The sequence below is a fragment of the Takifugu rubripes genome, chromosome 19 (genome assembly GCF_901000725.2).
Source record: "Takifugu rubripes chromosome 19, fTakRub1.2, whole genome shotgun sequence".
Taxonomy (NCBI): domain Eukaryota; kingdom Metazoa; phylum Chordata; class Actinopteri; order Tetraodontiformes; family Tetraodontidae; genus Takifugu; species Takifugu rubripes.
Window position 1 is genome coordinate 14,431,427 of NC_042303.1, and position 13,979 is coordinate 14,445,405.

The following is a 13,979-nucleotide window of genomic DNA, read 5'->3' on the forward strand; positions in this document are numbered from 1 at the left end:
AGACAGTGTGGACACGTGTAATTGGAAAAGCCAGCAGGGTCACATGAGCGCCAATTTAACTCAATTTGCTCAAACTGGACATGAACCAAGAGCACTTGGAAACACTGCGATGATTGTTGGTTGGGGGGATCCTGATGCTGATGCACGCTGGCCTTTGGGCCTCTCTGTTCAGATCTGCTGTGTAGCCTTGACCGCCTGCAGCTGGAACGCTTCATGATAAACATTTAGATTGGAATAAAACCCCTCGATCTGCCTTCACACTGGCAATGTACTGACCTCCACCTGACCTGGAGCTTCAGAAAAGACCACGTTGAAACAAATGTAAAGAGATGACCATTATTAGATTCTTTAGGGGCCTGAGCGTCTGGTTCTGACTGTATGCACACAAATTAAATAATCTGTTAAAGAGTGAATGTGAAAGATGTTTAAACTGTCAGGAATGTTCAGATGCTTGTGATCCAGAGATGAGCCTGGTCCTGTGCTGCAGGTGGAGGAGTGGTCGGAGTGGCCGGAGTGGCAGAAACCTGGCTGAAATCAAATGTTGGATGAAGTCAACACCTGAGAATCTCTTTCAAAGTGTTTATTAATGATTCACTCCCTCCTTGAAAGGAAGGGCTCAAACACATGGGGGGGGTGAAAGTGAGTTCCCCCAACAGCATCGCGATTATAAATTATTGGTCCTCGAACTGAGACTCACACGGATCGTGATTACAGCACCCACCCCCCCCCACCACCACCACACACCCCCTGACTAAAACAACCAGGAACCCTTATTTTAGGAACATAACCAAAAGGATTCATTTATTTCATGACTTTATTTAATCAGAATAGAAAAAAAAAAAAAATTCCTTTTGATTCTGATGTTCTTTTAGCCAAACACAATGATTCTTTTTTAAAGAAAGCTATTACATATGGAATGTTGGACTTACAAATGTAACATACATGTCAGATGTAAAAGCATTCATACAGTGAAATTATCAGATTTTCATCAGTAAGCGGGTAAATTGCATCCAAAGAAAATGATTGCAGGGATTATTAGAGCAGCGTCTAGCAGCTGCTTAGCATTTACGCTTCAGGTGTTTACAGACAGCATAGACCACCGATCAGAGTGAAAATACAGTTTTTAAAAAAAGAAAGACTGGAGTCTACAGTAGTCCTTGAACCTGGAAATGTGGGCTTTTGCCTGCAGCTCAGAATTTAATAATCCACTGCTTGACGCAGGCGTCGGGTGAGCTGGTGGCCAGGGTGTTCTCGTCGATCCAGGCCAGGCTGCTAATGTGGTGCAACCGGTGGGCGTCTGCAGACGAGAGAAGGGGGTCAGTTTTCGAAAAGTTGACCTTCTTCTGGTTACAAAGTAAACTATTCCAAATAAAATGTGGACAGTTTTCCCCCGGTGGTGGTAAAATTCTCCTTAATCACACAAGTTTATGCGATGGCTAGAAAGTAAGGATTTCAAAGATCATTGGCGCAATAAATGCCATTCTTTTTCCACTCGGATTATCAGAAAGACGTCACCACGTCACCAATGTAAAGCTCCAGGCTTGTGCCCTTATGTTTTCTCTGCCTGCCTGTGTGTGTGCTGCCCTCTCTATCGGAAAACAGACTTTATCCACATCGCCCACTTCACCAGACAACACTGACGTCATCCTCATGGTTCTGGTCATAACAGCCGAGTGCATCAAACCAGGGGCAGAGGGGATTCTATTCTCCTGTTAGACGAGCTTCGCCACTCACCCCAAAGGAATTTTCACTTCCAAAATAGCTGTTTTGGAAGAACACTTGACGGCACTGCAAAGGATTGATCAGAACCTGCTGCCCTGACGGTCTGAACCACGCAGCGTCAATGGTTCTGTCCGAGTGAAGCCGCGCACCTTTTATTCTAAGGGAAGAAAGACTATCTACACTCTGCTGCTCTGGGGGGAAAAAAAACACTTCAGAAAAATCAAACTGCTGCTTCTCAACAAAAACAACTGTCTGAACGGGACGAGCGAGGACGTTTCAGCGAGTATCTGAATAAAGAACTGTTCTTTGACCATTCAACCTGGAGCAAGTGTGTATGGGTTCAGCAAATGTACACACAAATGAATACACATGGTGTGATACTGAACCTTATGTAACATGAAGAGGGCACCTGTCTATCATAGAGCCACAGTGTTACATCACATACAACAGAGATAATAAAGATAAATAAAAGCGTGATTATCTTGATTGGATAAACTATCAGGTTCTGTTATCTTCTTGTAGCTAGAAAGTCCATCACAGTACAGATTCTGGACCGTTATGGTTGCATCTCTGTTATCGGAGGCATTAAACTGGAATGCCCTGCCTCTACTATGCCTGCAGGGCTCACCTGGGATTTTAATCCTCTTGTCTGCGTCGCTAACTGTCCAAACGTACACCATCATGTCCATCCCGCCAGTTGCAAAGTGCTCATTATCAGGGGACCAGGCCAGGGAGACTGGTTTGGCGTGGTGTCCGTAGTATTCATTTTTGACCTGGAAGAGAGAAGAATTGTGAAGGCCCTCCTGAAATGAAGGAAGAGTGTAGGAGCAGACTGTAGTGTGATAAGCATTTACCGCATAGTCATCTGCTACCGAATAAAGAATAACAGATTTCTTGTCGTTGATGATAGCCAGGTGAGCCCCATCATCAGAATAGGCCATCCCTGTGATCTGTGACTTGGTGTCGATGGTTCGACCCTCGTCCTTCAGGGTGTTGCCGTGGATGGTATATAGATGAATCATACCATCCTAAAGTCAAATTTAAAAAATAAATAAATAAATGGAGGACTGAAAACATGACATTGAACTTTAGCCCCCGTTTGGCTGTCTGCTTACGTTTCCTGCCACAGCAGCAGTGGTGCCTCCAGGGTGGATCACTCCAGATTCCCCTTCATATCTCAGATTGTCCAAAGTGAAGACTTTCTTCTTGTCCTTCAGCAAGACGAGCTGGGGAAACAAAACAAAGTACAATGACAAAGAAACGAGGGTGATGCTGGCTCCAACCTGACAGCTCCGTGTTTAAAGACCTGCTGGATGCAAACAGCCAGCGACAGCCCCCCGGCTGCTGTGGATAAATGTTTAGGCTGCGAATCCATTTTCACCACATCACTGGCACTGAAAACCAACAGGCACTGTTGTTAATATTGACCACCCGACCTGGGCATAACAAAACCTTAAAGCAGCGGTATTATCCCACAATGGCAGGTACCTGTATTCTTTCTTGCTGAGGTTAGTGAAGCGCAGCGTGTCGTCCATGCTGCATGTGACCAGCTCGTCATTATCGTTGACTGCCATCTTGCTCACCTGGTTGGTATGGCCCTTCCCTGTGAAGCAATCATTTTCCCCAGTTTCTGCATCCCAAAAATGTGAAAAAGTTGTTAAGGAGAACAAAAAAAGCCAACACAAGTCTATTTATCACAGTTATCAAGAGTAAGGGGCTCGGACTGGGACCTGAGTAAAACTGATGACCCGTGATGTTTACTGACCGGGGTAGTGTGCTTGTGGCGCCACCTAGCGTCGAATAGGTGTCAACCACACAATCATAATTCATCCGAGTCTACGTATACAGGCTGGCATCAACAGTAACCCTCAGGTTCATTTTTGATGATTTTGATGATCTTTTTAACATTGTTTTGAGGTTGTCAGCTCCAGCTTCGGTTCGCTCCATGTTCACTTGTGAAACGCTGACGACAAAAGGATATTGATGTGCCCATCGTGACTTCCTGAGTAGATGGCTGATCGGCCGTCACACTTGTGAACCGTCAGACACTGGATGGATTTGCTGTGACCCTGGAGGATGACAAGAACCGTTACCATACTCACCATGAACATTTCACTGCAAAGACATTAAAACTAGTGCCAGAGCCGCGAGGCAGCAACTAAACTCCTGCGGCCGATTGATTCAAAGACGCTTGAGCACTTGTGCAACTACATTACATCAACCGGTTATTCAAAAGGAGTAACTAAATAACATTTAAGGACACGATGGATACATTGTGGGACTGCTGGGATTCTGACCTTGATGGTGCGTATGGGTCGGTCAGGATTGTTCTTGTCCAGATAGTTGATGTATCCTGACAGAGAAATGCTGAGGAGGTGCTGCCCCTGCCACAAGCAGCCCAGCTGCTGGTCGCTCACGTCCGTGCCCAATTTGAAGGTGGTCACGGCCGTACCGGCGCCGACATCCCACAGCTTCACCGTCTTGTCCCCTGAGGCAGAGATCAGCTGAGTGCTGTCAGGGCTCCAGCTGACCTGGAGAACGCAACACAGAGACCAGGAGGGATTTACTGGGAATTCTTACTGGGCGACAGAAGCGGTGTTCCTTCATCCGTTACCACAGGGCACACAAAGAAGACATTTGCTGGAATAACGCTGGGAAATAATACTTACAGCATAGACTCCACCGTTGTGAGCTTTCTCTCCACCCAGCGCACCAACTTTCTCACCAGTACTTCCATCACAAACCAAGATCTAGAAAAGGCACCAGATTGTGTTTCTGTATTACACCTTCACACCTTTTGAGGAGTTTTTCTAGAAGAGTAATCGAGCCCAGATTTCCTGCTGACTCTATACTCACTTGGCCGTCTGCACTGGCCGTGACAAACAGGCTTCCATCCGGAGAGAATCGAACACAGTTGACGAACTGGTTATGTTGCTTTTAGAGATTACCCGGGATTGAGAGGAGGATGAAGTAAAAAACAAGAGGGTACACAAAAGGATGTTTTCAGTTCATGTTCTGGCATGAAAAAATACTGATGTTTCATCTGTTCTGCTGGACAGCTCACTTAAAAATCTGACCAGTATGACCACAAATGGTTTTGAAAGCATAATCGTCCAGGCTAGTATTAAAGACAAGAGCAGAACTCACAGTAGCCGTGAACTTGAACTTGAACGGAGGGCCCTCGAAGAAGGAGGCGCAGTTGTCATCGCTGCCAGTTATAAGGCGGTAAGGACGCTTCTGCCTTATATCTACGCTGTTGATTACTTTGGAGTGGCAAGCCAGATCCCCGACTGTGGAGCCGCTGTCCCAGAGGAAGACGGCAGCAAACCTAAACCGCGAGCAGAACTTCTATAAGTGTTTGCAGCAAGTGTGCACATTCAGATATTCCACAGTTAACTTGGACCTAGACCACCCTGCATTTCATCAAATAAATGTACCGTTCCCTTTATTTCAGAAGTTCAGTCACTAGGAGTTGTCGGCGAAAAAGAAAGATCACGTTTGTAATCTCCTAACTCCCACGTCTGACTCACTTTTCTCGTCCATCTCCGGCAACAGCCATCCTCTTGCTGTCCTCAGTCCACGCAATATCCTTGATCTTGCCTGAAATAGGGTTGTACTCGTACTTGAGCAGATGCTCCTTCTGAGTGGTGTCCCAAATCCGGACCTTTCCAGATGCATCTGAGAGTTGAAAAACACATACAGTTATTTAAAGGATGCACAAATTACATGTCAAAAGAACCCGATGAATGAAAAAAGTGACTCATGTTGATAGGTGCCATTTTTGGCATCTTATATCATCCTAAATTATATCACTGGCGGAATTATCTTTGATCTTAACGCTGGTAATGAAACTGCAGCATATAGATATTTATCAGAAGCGTCACATAGTGGGGACAGGGAGGGGAGTGGACAAACAGGAAAGCCCTCTGTTGATGTTTGCTCTGGCTACTTACCTCCTGATGCAATGTAGAATCCACTGGGGGAATACTTGGCAACCGTAACTTGGTGGGCATGCTCGGTGTAAATGTCTGCTATGGCAGGGTTCTGTGCAAAAGGAAGATGTGAGACATCAGTGGGGTGTAAAAATTCAGTAGCCATGTATTTAACACATTTACATTTTAGTCAAAGGCTGATCTGGCTTAAGTAATTTAACAGAAAGGGTGGAAAATTACTTCAATGTTCCTTATGATGACAGACTTCCCGTTGGTATACAGGAAGTTGTTGTTTTTAGGGTCTCCTCCAATCACTTTTGAAACACCTCTCTCCATCTGAGGGAGACTGGCGAACACAGACTCTACAAACAGAAACCAGACAACCAACTTAGAAGGCAACAAAATGAAAACATTAAAATAATAATAATAATAATAATAATAAGGATAATCAGCTCAAACAGCAGCCTGATTTTTATGACCTGCAACACATCAGATGAAGGTGTTTCATCACCAGAGTTCCTACTAAGATACAAAATGGTACTGTAAATAGGCCATTCTAGTTTTTCAGCAATCAACATTTGAGGTTGGGCTTTTGACATGTGCAAAATGCATTTGTAAATTAATCCGATCATTCCAGACACTGTGACTAAACACTTAGCTATAACCTCATTAACCAAATAAGGTCAAAGTAATGTTTTTTTCAGATTATTATCATTATGTTAAAGACTGACTTCTGAATGGCCAGGTTCCAGAGTGACTTTATTTCCTGTTTTTTTGTTTTTGTTTTTTTTTTTACAGAACGCATAATTCATTAAATACAAGCCATCTTTGTGGAGTTTTGATTTAAAGTAAACCTGTCAAGTCACTGTGACTGCTGGTCAAATTTACACAAATAAAGCATTCAAACATAAGTCCCAGAGTGCCCTGCAATAGATTTAGCCGTGTTGTACACCGCTGTAATTACAGTGAATATGAAAGTTTACTTTACGCCTCCAGTTGTATGTTTGTGTGTGTGCGTGGGTGTGTGTGTGTGTGTGCGTGTGTGTATGTATGAGAGAGAGAGAGAGAGAGAGACATCTGCGGCATAACTCGTGGATCACGGACCGTCAGCCGGTTTCTGTCTGTACATGTCACAACAATGGGATGTGAGCACAAGTATTTCCTCTGGCATATGCCATTAGCTGACCTAGCTAACGTCAATTTAATCTGGCCGAATGTAATGACAGCGTGAAGAAACGGAGCATCATCACAACACATCATGCAACCTCTGCGAAAGTAATCTTACATGCACAACACGGACGCCGTGATTTTACACGAGATGTCAAGAATCACTCGGTTACTGTCTGGGCGAGGCGAACATGCTAGTACTGTGCTTGGCTGACTAGCCGCTGGGTAACATTAGCATAGCATCAATTGCAGTTTAAAGGAAGACCTGTCCCTCAAACCCCACCATTACCAACAAGCACAACTTACTCTGCTGGTGCGTCATTTTTCGCTGCTGTTCGCTAGCCTGACGTTTCTCGTCCAAATGAATGAAACAGTGGAGACAGTGACGCTTCCCCAGCGGTGCACTCCCTGGTCACACAAACACGGAAGCGGGTGTTGCTCTCGCTCTGCCTGGCTTTGCCCATATATGGTAAACTCAGGTTCTCCGCCTCGGCTGTCAATTAAAAGCATTTTTCCCTCAGCGCTGTCTGACAGGCTACAACACGCTCTCAGACCAAGGATTAGATAAAATGTACACTTTAGCGCCTATTAGAACAGAAAAAAATAGGATAAAAGGCATTATGTTCTGTCGATCATAAAAGTACATATACACTTCAATCAATGTTAAAAATGTGAGGAATTAGTCATTGTGCCGAAATGCTGCAAAAAGCAGACAGATGTTTACCATTTTAATGAGACCAAAGAGCACTTTCAATAATGACTTGAACAGACGGTCTTGGAAGTATTTCAGAATGATTGGTCAGATGATTTGGAAGCATAATTGTATCACTTATAACGGGATATGGTAAAACAGTGGCTTTGCACAGAACCCACTGATGTTACTGTCAAAAAGGCATTATAGACCACTATCAAAGAATTTAAAGTATCTCTGACTTTTCCTCCCCTGTTTCTTATAAAGCACAACCAGAGTGCTATCAAAGTGATTACTGTTTCATCGAAGTCAGTTAAACATTCATATAGTAGTTAATTTTACAATTATAAACAAAATAAAATTTCAATTCTGCGTTGGCTTGTCAGCACTACAAGAGGCAATTCAGAAAGGTAGGGGTTAGTTCAATTTAAAATCAAGATAAATTCCTCACTTATTGCAAAATAAGATAAACTGTACTGTGTCTTGTGGGGTGAAGAAAAGCACCCAATGTGAACTATAAATGGGGCAAACCTGACAGGATTGTGTGGTTTCCAGGATACCTGAAAGGCAAGCAATTGGGCAACATTTCTTGAAATATTTATTGTCATTTCGTATAAAGAAACTTGCGCAAACACAAGTAACCCAATTACATCCTCAATATACTGCTGAGGTAAACTTTCACATGGTTTCCGAGTGACCTACGATTACAAGAAGGTGGTTTTAAAGTCTGATGTCACCCTGTCTGTCAGTTGAACGCATCACTAGTCGGGAATAGGTTGAGGAATTCCCTGACCTATTTTGGATAAACTCAGATTCAGAGGCTGGGCTGCGGCAGCAGCACATATAATATGTGATTACTTTATCTTTTTTTCTCTCTCTTTGCATGCGGTTCAAATCAATTTCAGTATCACCTGACATGTCAAATAATTCGACGCACCCGTTAATTTGTCAAGCAAGTTCTCAAACAAGGTTTTCCTTATTTAGCAAGATTTTTATATGTATTCGAAGAACATCAGAACTGTTTTGCTATTGCTTTCCTGCGAACACAATTGTGTGTATTAGTTTAATTTTTCAGTTGAACTAGATGTTAATAAGTGGATTTTCAGTTTTGGGGGAATAAACACATTTTCTAAAGTAAACAACAGTCGATAGGAACGACTTATCGAACTTTTTAAATTCACGACTGATTTAACACAATTTTCGCAACCTTATTAGATCGGGGTTTTGTGGTTGTGCACACTCCAACATTATAGATGGCAGCAGAGGCTACTTATGCTCGTTGTTTTCCGCTGTAACTAAAACGAAGAAGAAATAAGGCGCTGCCGGTCCGGCACCACCGAAGAAGTCGCAGAGTTGTTGCATGCCAATGACGATGGCGGCCGCCTTAAGAGGAAGCCTGGTAACATTGGTCAAGGTTAGTCCTTTTGTGGTTTAAAAAGCTCAATTCTAAGAGGAAAGGAAATTACTGACATTGAGTTGTGCGTGTGTGATTTGGTTAGTCCAACCGTGATGTCACCATATTACTATAACCAAAGAGCTTTGTCAAGCATGTCTTGCCGCTAAGTCTTTATTACATTATCAAAAAGGTGCATTAGAGTTAATTTATGTCTGTTAAACGTTGAAAAATACTAAATCTCCTTTGTAATTGTAAACTAGTCAACTGAATCGCTTTTTATTATAGATCTGGATTTATTTAAGTCAACAATGATACTAGCGTCATTATTTTGCAGAGAGCCGTTAACTGCATTGAAATGAGCTGGTAATTGTGTCATTTCTTAACTTTCCATTCCCATAAATCACAGCTACAGTAATATGTGTACAGTTAGGTTAAAAATCAGTGACATATCAACCAGAATCCCCCTGAATCGTCTACACACGCATTGATGCAGAATTTAATGTGGGGCACTGCTTATCTCTTATTTCATAAAACCAGCTTGTTGAACGCACTTTTAAATTAGACTTGTGTGTATTTATGTGATGTCATATGTACATATGAATGATATGTCAATACCATAAAAAAGGTTTATTATCACAGATACTAGTATAAACTAACTTTTCCTACTTACCGGTATTTATTCATTAAAATTTCATTTGGAGGAATACATCATGCAAATTACTTAAATATGTTTTTAAATCACAGTGTAACATTGTGCATCAACAGTGTATTTAATCAGACTTTTTGGTGAAAAATGACACACAATGATATCATGAAATTGTATGAATCATGTTTGACAATTAAGATTACACAAACCCAAAATGTTCTTGATCATATCTGTGATCCACAGGGATTGGGTGGTCCCCGGTGGCAGCAGCTGGCCTCTCGGCAGTTCAGCGTGTCTGCTGGTCTCTGTGGACCAGATGGTCCACCTACCCGTGCTGACGCTACCTTCAATGTCACAATGATACCCGGAGATGGAGTGGGACCTGAACTTATGACTGCTGTGAAGGATGTGTTCAAGGTATTTTTTTATGAGTTTCTTATCAGGCATGAGTCAAATATGTCTTGGGAGATTTCTTTTCTGTGATGGAAAGTTTTTATTTAGATGGAGGATGTATTGTTAACAGTTGGTGTTAAATCTAGGCAGGAGATGTCCCTGTGGAATTTGAGGAGTTTCATCTGAGCGAGGTCCAGAACATGGCCAGTGAGGACAAGCTGGAGCAAGTGTTAACCTCTATGAAGAACAACAAAGTAGCCATGAAGGGTATCCACACATTTCCCTCTTGTCAAATTAATTTCCAAACCAGCATGAGATGAGGTAGAATTATATACCTCTAAAACATTTGTGATGTGTGGATTTGCAGGTAAGATTCACACCCCAATGGAGTTTAAAGGAGAGTTGGCATCATATGAGATGAAACTAAGGTATCAAGCATATTTATGGTATTTCTTCACCTATGTTCAAAACCACTAATATTTTCTTATTCCACAGGCGTAAATTAGACCTTTTTGCAAATGTGGTTCACGTGAACAGTCTGCCAGGCTACAGCACTCGCCACAATAACTTGGACCTGGTCATAATCCGTGAACAGACTGAAGGGGAGTACAGCGCCCTGGAGCATGAGGTAAAGGTCACTCCTCACTACCATAATATTAATTTGGAATGGCTGTCTTATAAATGATGCATATCTTTGGTTTCTTTAGAGCGTTACAGGTGTGATTGAGTGTTTGAAGATAATAACCAGAAAAAAGTCCCGACGCATCGCCAAGTTTGCCTTCGATTATGCCACCAAAAAGGGCCGAAACAAAGTCACAGCTGTTCACAAGGCCAATATCATGTACGTGGATTTTCATTTTTAACGTGAAATTGGCAGGTGGCTTTTGTGCAGTCAGTTAGACTCATGACTCCAAAACCTTTTTGTAGGAAATTAGGCGATGGCCTGTTTCTCCAGAGCTGTGCAGAAGTGGCAGAACTGTACCCTAAAATCAAATATGACAGCATAATCATTGACAACTGTTGCATGCAGGTATCCACATCCTCCCGCCGTCAGCCAGTATTGATTTTCTGACTATGATGAAGTCCCTCTTCATGTTTTGTGTCTTCTTTTTGCTGCAGCTGGTCCAGAATCCATACCAGTTTGATGTTCTTGTAATGCCGAACCTCTATGGCAACATTATTGATAACCTGGCAGCTGGGCTGGTTGGAGGTGCAGGAGTTGTTCCCGGGGAAAGCTACAGTGCAGAGTATGCAGTGTTTGAGACTGTAAGTTCTCCCTGGCGTTCTCAGCTACGTTTTACTGGAGCTTGTTTCAATTTCAATCCTGGCATGTGACTGTTTTAGTAGAAAAACTAAGTGTGGCTCACAGCTAGAACGTAAAACTGACTTGCTTGTGTCTCATCTCTTTTTCAGGGTGCACGCCACCCTTTTGCACAAGCTGTGGGGAGGAATATTGCCAACCCGACAGCCATGTTGCTCAGTGCTGCTAACATGCTCCGGCACCTCAAGTGATTAGAGCCCATTTCTTTGTCACTGTCTTGTTCTGCTTTTGGTTGTTGCTATGTGGAAGACTGTTGTAGCCACTTCTCAAGTTTCACTGTATTGTGTTGCAGCCTGGAATTCCACTCTCATATGGTGTCAGATGCTGTCAAGAGGGTCATCAAACAGGGCAAGGTAAGTGTGTGAGCTACACATCTGTTCATCCAGATGTATGCCAAACATATTTTCTTTTATTTTGCATTATAAAGCCTTTGTTATCTCTAGTTCAGTAGTCTCTAAACCTGCAACAATGGTTCAATCACATTAAGGAAGACTGTCATTCATATCACACCTTTATTTTGAAATTCCTCCACCATGCATGATTTCCTGTTCCTGCCCCACCGCATTCAAGTTGTGAATCAGATTTTTTTTTTTTGTCCTGTGTAAGTGTAATTTATTGTGATGTGTTTGGTTTGTAATATTTGAAAATGAATGGTTTTAATTGTAGAGAATCAAATACCCAAACACATTGAGACAGCTTCAGTAATGATTTAAAAATGGTTTAAAGACAACATTTGAAGGGTCCTTCCTCTCCCCTTTCCTTTCCACCCCTCCTTTACCCCCTACCCCCTCATGGTGTGTTTGTGTACATCTATATGCACATTCCAGGTACGGACACGAGACCTCCGCGGGTATTCCACCACTGGAGATTTTGTGCGTGCCGTTGTGGAAAACCTGCGTCACCGTCCAGTCTATTAAGATGTTTCATCACACCCTTCACTGACATTGTTCTTAACATGATTCAAGACATGTTAAGACACACCTCCCTTCTCTGCCACCTGTGTGTTAACGTCTAACAAAGCTTTTGTTACATCACAAAAAAAACTCACTCCTGAAGAGTCTGTTTTATTGTGAGTATCATTTGTATGATTATTCCAGCTGATGAATCTGGATTTATCAACAGATTCCGGCAACTGCTCTACATTTACATCTTAAACATCAAGACCATCAAACATGTCAGACCAACAGTTTTGTGTTGTCATTTGAGTTAAAACCGAGTTACTTTAGGGCAAATAGAAGCCCTCAGAGATGCAGTGTCATTGTAAAACAAATCAAAAAACAAAGTTAATTCAATGTATCTCTTGATTAGTGCAAGCGTGTATTTATTTAACCATAGAAAGCTGCCTTCTCTGTGAGTTTTCTTTGTGGACTGTTGCACAGCTTCTGGGTGTGGGTGAATTATTGGATCTCCTGCAGATACTCATATCTTTATTTTTCTTGATCTTGTGTAGTGACTTATTACCATGTCCATAAAGGGCTCGATGACATGTACAAAGCTTTGCATAGCATGCTGCAATCCTGTAGGATTTTAAATAAATATTCTGCCTTATCATTTCATGGTCAGCTAAAGTAATATATTTGTTTTAATGATACATTTTCTAATGTCTGTATTCCAGCAGCAGTGCAAATAAGGACCTGTTCTTTTTAAAATTGATATTATACTCTATTTCGTGATCATAAATGTAGAGCGTGATTTCATACTAAAGCTTGTAGAAAGTGTGATAAATATATAATAAATAATGTCTTGTACTAATCACTGATGTTAATGTGAAAGAGTATTAGTACAGGAGTGGATGTGGGACAAAGCCAGTGTGTTGTGGGTAAGATCTAGCATGTATTTGGTATTAAAATGCTCTCTAACATGCAGGCTGTCATCCTGCATGTGGGCGTGTGTTGCTGCAGCTGTGCATATAGTGACAAACTGTCCTTATGTTTTTTTTCAACAGGTGCGCACTGGAGACCTGGGGGGTTATGCTACGAGTGACGAGTTCACCCGGGCCGTCATTGCTAACCTGGATGTCTGAGCTCTGTTTGCAAAGCTGCTCAGAAGCATATACGCACACTAATCTGCTAAACTGGCTACGCACATGGAACCTTTTATGAGCAGCTCACATATTTTTCATACGGGAAGGTTCAAAATGCAGATTTCCATATATCTCTGGCAACGTTTTCTTAAATTATTATTTATTTACACACACATATCTGTATTGCTTCTTAATTTGTGAGACATATATAATGTATTATGTGTAACGTCCTGGTGCGACAGCTGTAGCATGAGTTGGATGCTTGTGACCCGACCTCACATCTATGAAGATATAGTTCATATGTGCTCACAATTACATTTATTATGAATAGTATTTCTAGATATAAGTGATGCTAATTAATCATTAAATATGTCAAAGAATGCTTATGTGTCACGTATATATGTTGGATTTCATGGAGAAAGGACACTTAATCACAACCACATGGCATCTGCAAATCTTTTCCTAATATAATTGACTAAATTTAATGGGTTTTCCTTTAAATATCCGTCAAATCTGCCAGCTCACAGAGCTATCTAAATAAGTCATGGCATTATGCTTTTTTTTCTGGACCGGGGGTCCTTGGACCCCTTGGAGGTCCCTGGTCTCTGTAGGCTGAGCTGCCAGAGCAGTGTAGGCTCCGGACAGGCCGACAGGGGGCGCTGTCCACTGTGGAGAAAGTGTGGAGGAG

General features: G+C 42.2%; 2 protein-coding genes across 3 annotated transcripts; one reads left to right on the forward strand and one right to left on the reverse strand.

Moving 5' to 3' along the window:
* Window positions 1-796: 796 nt before the first annotated feature.
* On the reverse strand, window positions 797-7,265 carry wdr1 (WD repeat domain 1). Its single transcript, XM_003973552.3, has 15 exons — window positions 7,128-7,265; window positions 5,895-6,016; window positions 5,676-5,766; window positions 5,253-5,400; window positions 4,870-5,050; window positions 4,579-4,656; window positions 4,392-4,472; window positions 4,020-4,253; window positions 3,704-3,791; window positions 3,211-3,367; window positions 3,029-3,116; window positions 2,838-2,948; window positions 2,577-2,750; window positions 2,351-2,495; window positions 797-1,297 (listed from the first exon to the last, which is right to left on the reverse strand). The coding sequence occupies exons 1-15, from the start codon at window positions 7,141-7,143 to the stop codon at window positions 1,191-1,193; spliced, it is 1,821 nt and encodes a 606-aa protein (XP_003973601.2). The 5' UTR covers window positions 7,144-7,265; the 3' UTR covers window positions 797-1,190.
* A 1,506-nt stretch (window positions 7,266-8,771) lies between these two features.
* idh3b (isocitrate dehydrogenase (NAD(+)) 3 non-catalytic subunit beta) lies at window positions 8,772-13,673 on the forward strand. Of its 2 annotated transcripts, none has more exons than XM_003973553.3 (11): window positions 8,772-8,926; window positions 9,798-9,971; window positions 10,094-10,214; window positions 10,315-10,375; window positions 10,443-10,575; window positions 10,655-10,788; window positions 10,875-10,977; window positions 11,067-11,213; window positions 11,361-11,455; window positions 11,561-11,621; window positions 13,214-13,673. In XM_003973553.3, the coding sequence occupies exons 1-11, from the start codon at window positions 8,873-8,875 to the stop codon at window positions 13,289-13,291; spliced, it is 1,161 nt and encodes a 386-aa protein (XP_003973602.2). In that variant the 5' UTR covers window positions 8,772-8,872; the 3' UTR covers window positions 13,292-13,673. The 2 variants fall into 2 exon arrangements, with proteins under 2 accessions (XP_003973602.2, XP_011612488.1); XM_011614186.2 differs by lacking the exon at window positions 13,214-13,673 and adding an exon at window positions 12,096-13,023.
* The last annotated feature ends 306 nt before the right edge of the window (window positions 13,674-13,979 follow it).

What these genes read in the sequence shown, in the direction of transcription:
- wdr1 (XM_003973552.3), bottom strand. An exon ending in AGTTCAAGTTCACGGCTACT is followed by an intron (nt 4,657 to 4,869) that starts GTGAGTTCTGCT and finishes AATCTCTAAAAG; the next exon opens with CAACATAACCAGTTCGTCAA. An exon ending in TGGCTGTTTGCATCCAGCAG is followed by an intron (nt 2,949 to 3,028) that starts GTCTTTAAACAC and finishes TTGTTTCCCCAG; the next exon opens with CTCGTCTTGCTGAAGGACAA.
- idh3b (XM_011614186.2), top strand. Translation starts at nt 8,873, where the DNA reads ATGCCAATGACGATGGCGGCCGCCTTAAGAGGAAGCCTGGTAACATTG. An exon ending in CAACAAAGTAGCCATGAAGG is followed by an intron (nt 10,215 to 10,314) that starts GTATCCACACAT and finishes GTGGATTTGCAG; the next exon opens with GTAAGATTCACACCCCAATG. An exon ending in ACAGCGCCCTGGAGCATGAG is followed by an intron (nt 10,576 to 10,654) that starts GTAAAGGTCACT and finishes TGGTTTCTTTAG; the next exon opens with AGCGTTACAGGTGTGATTGA.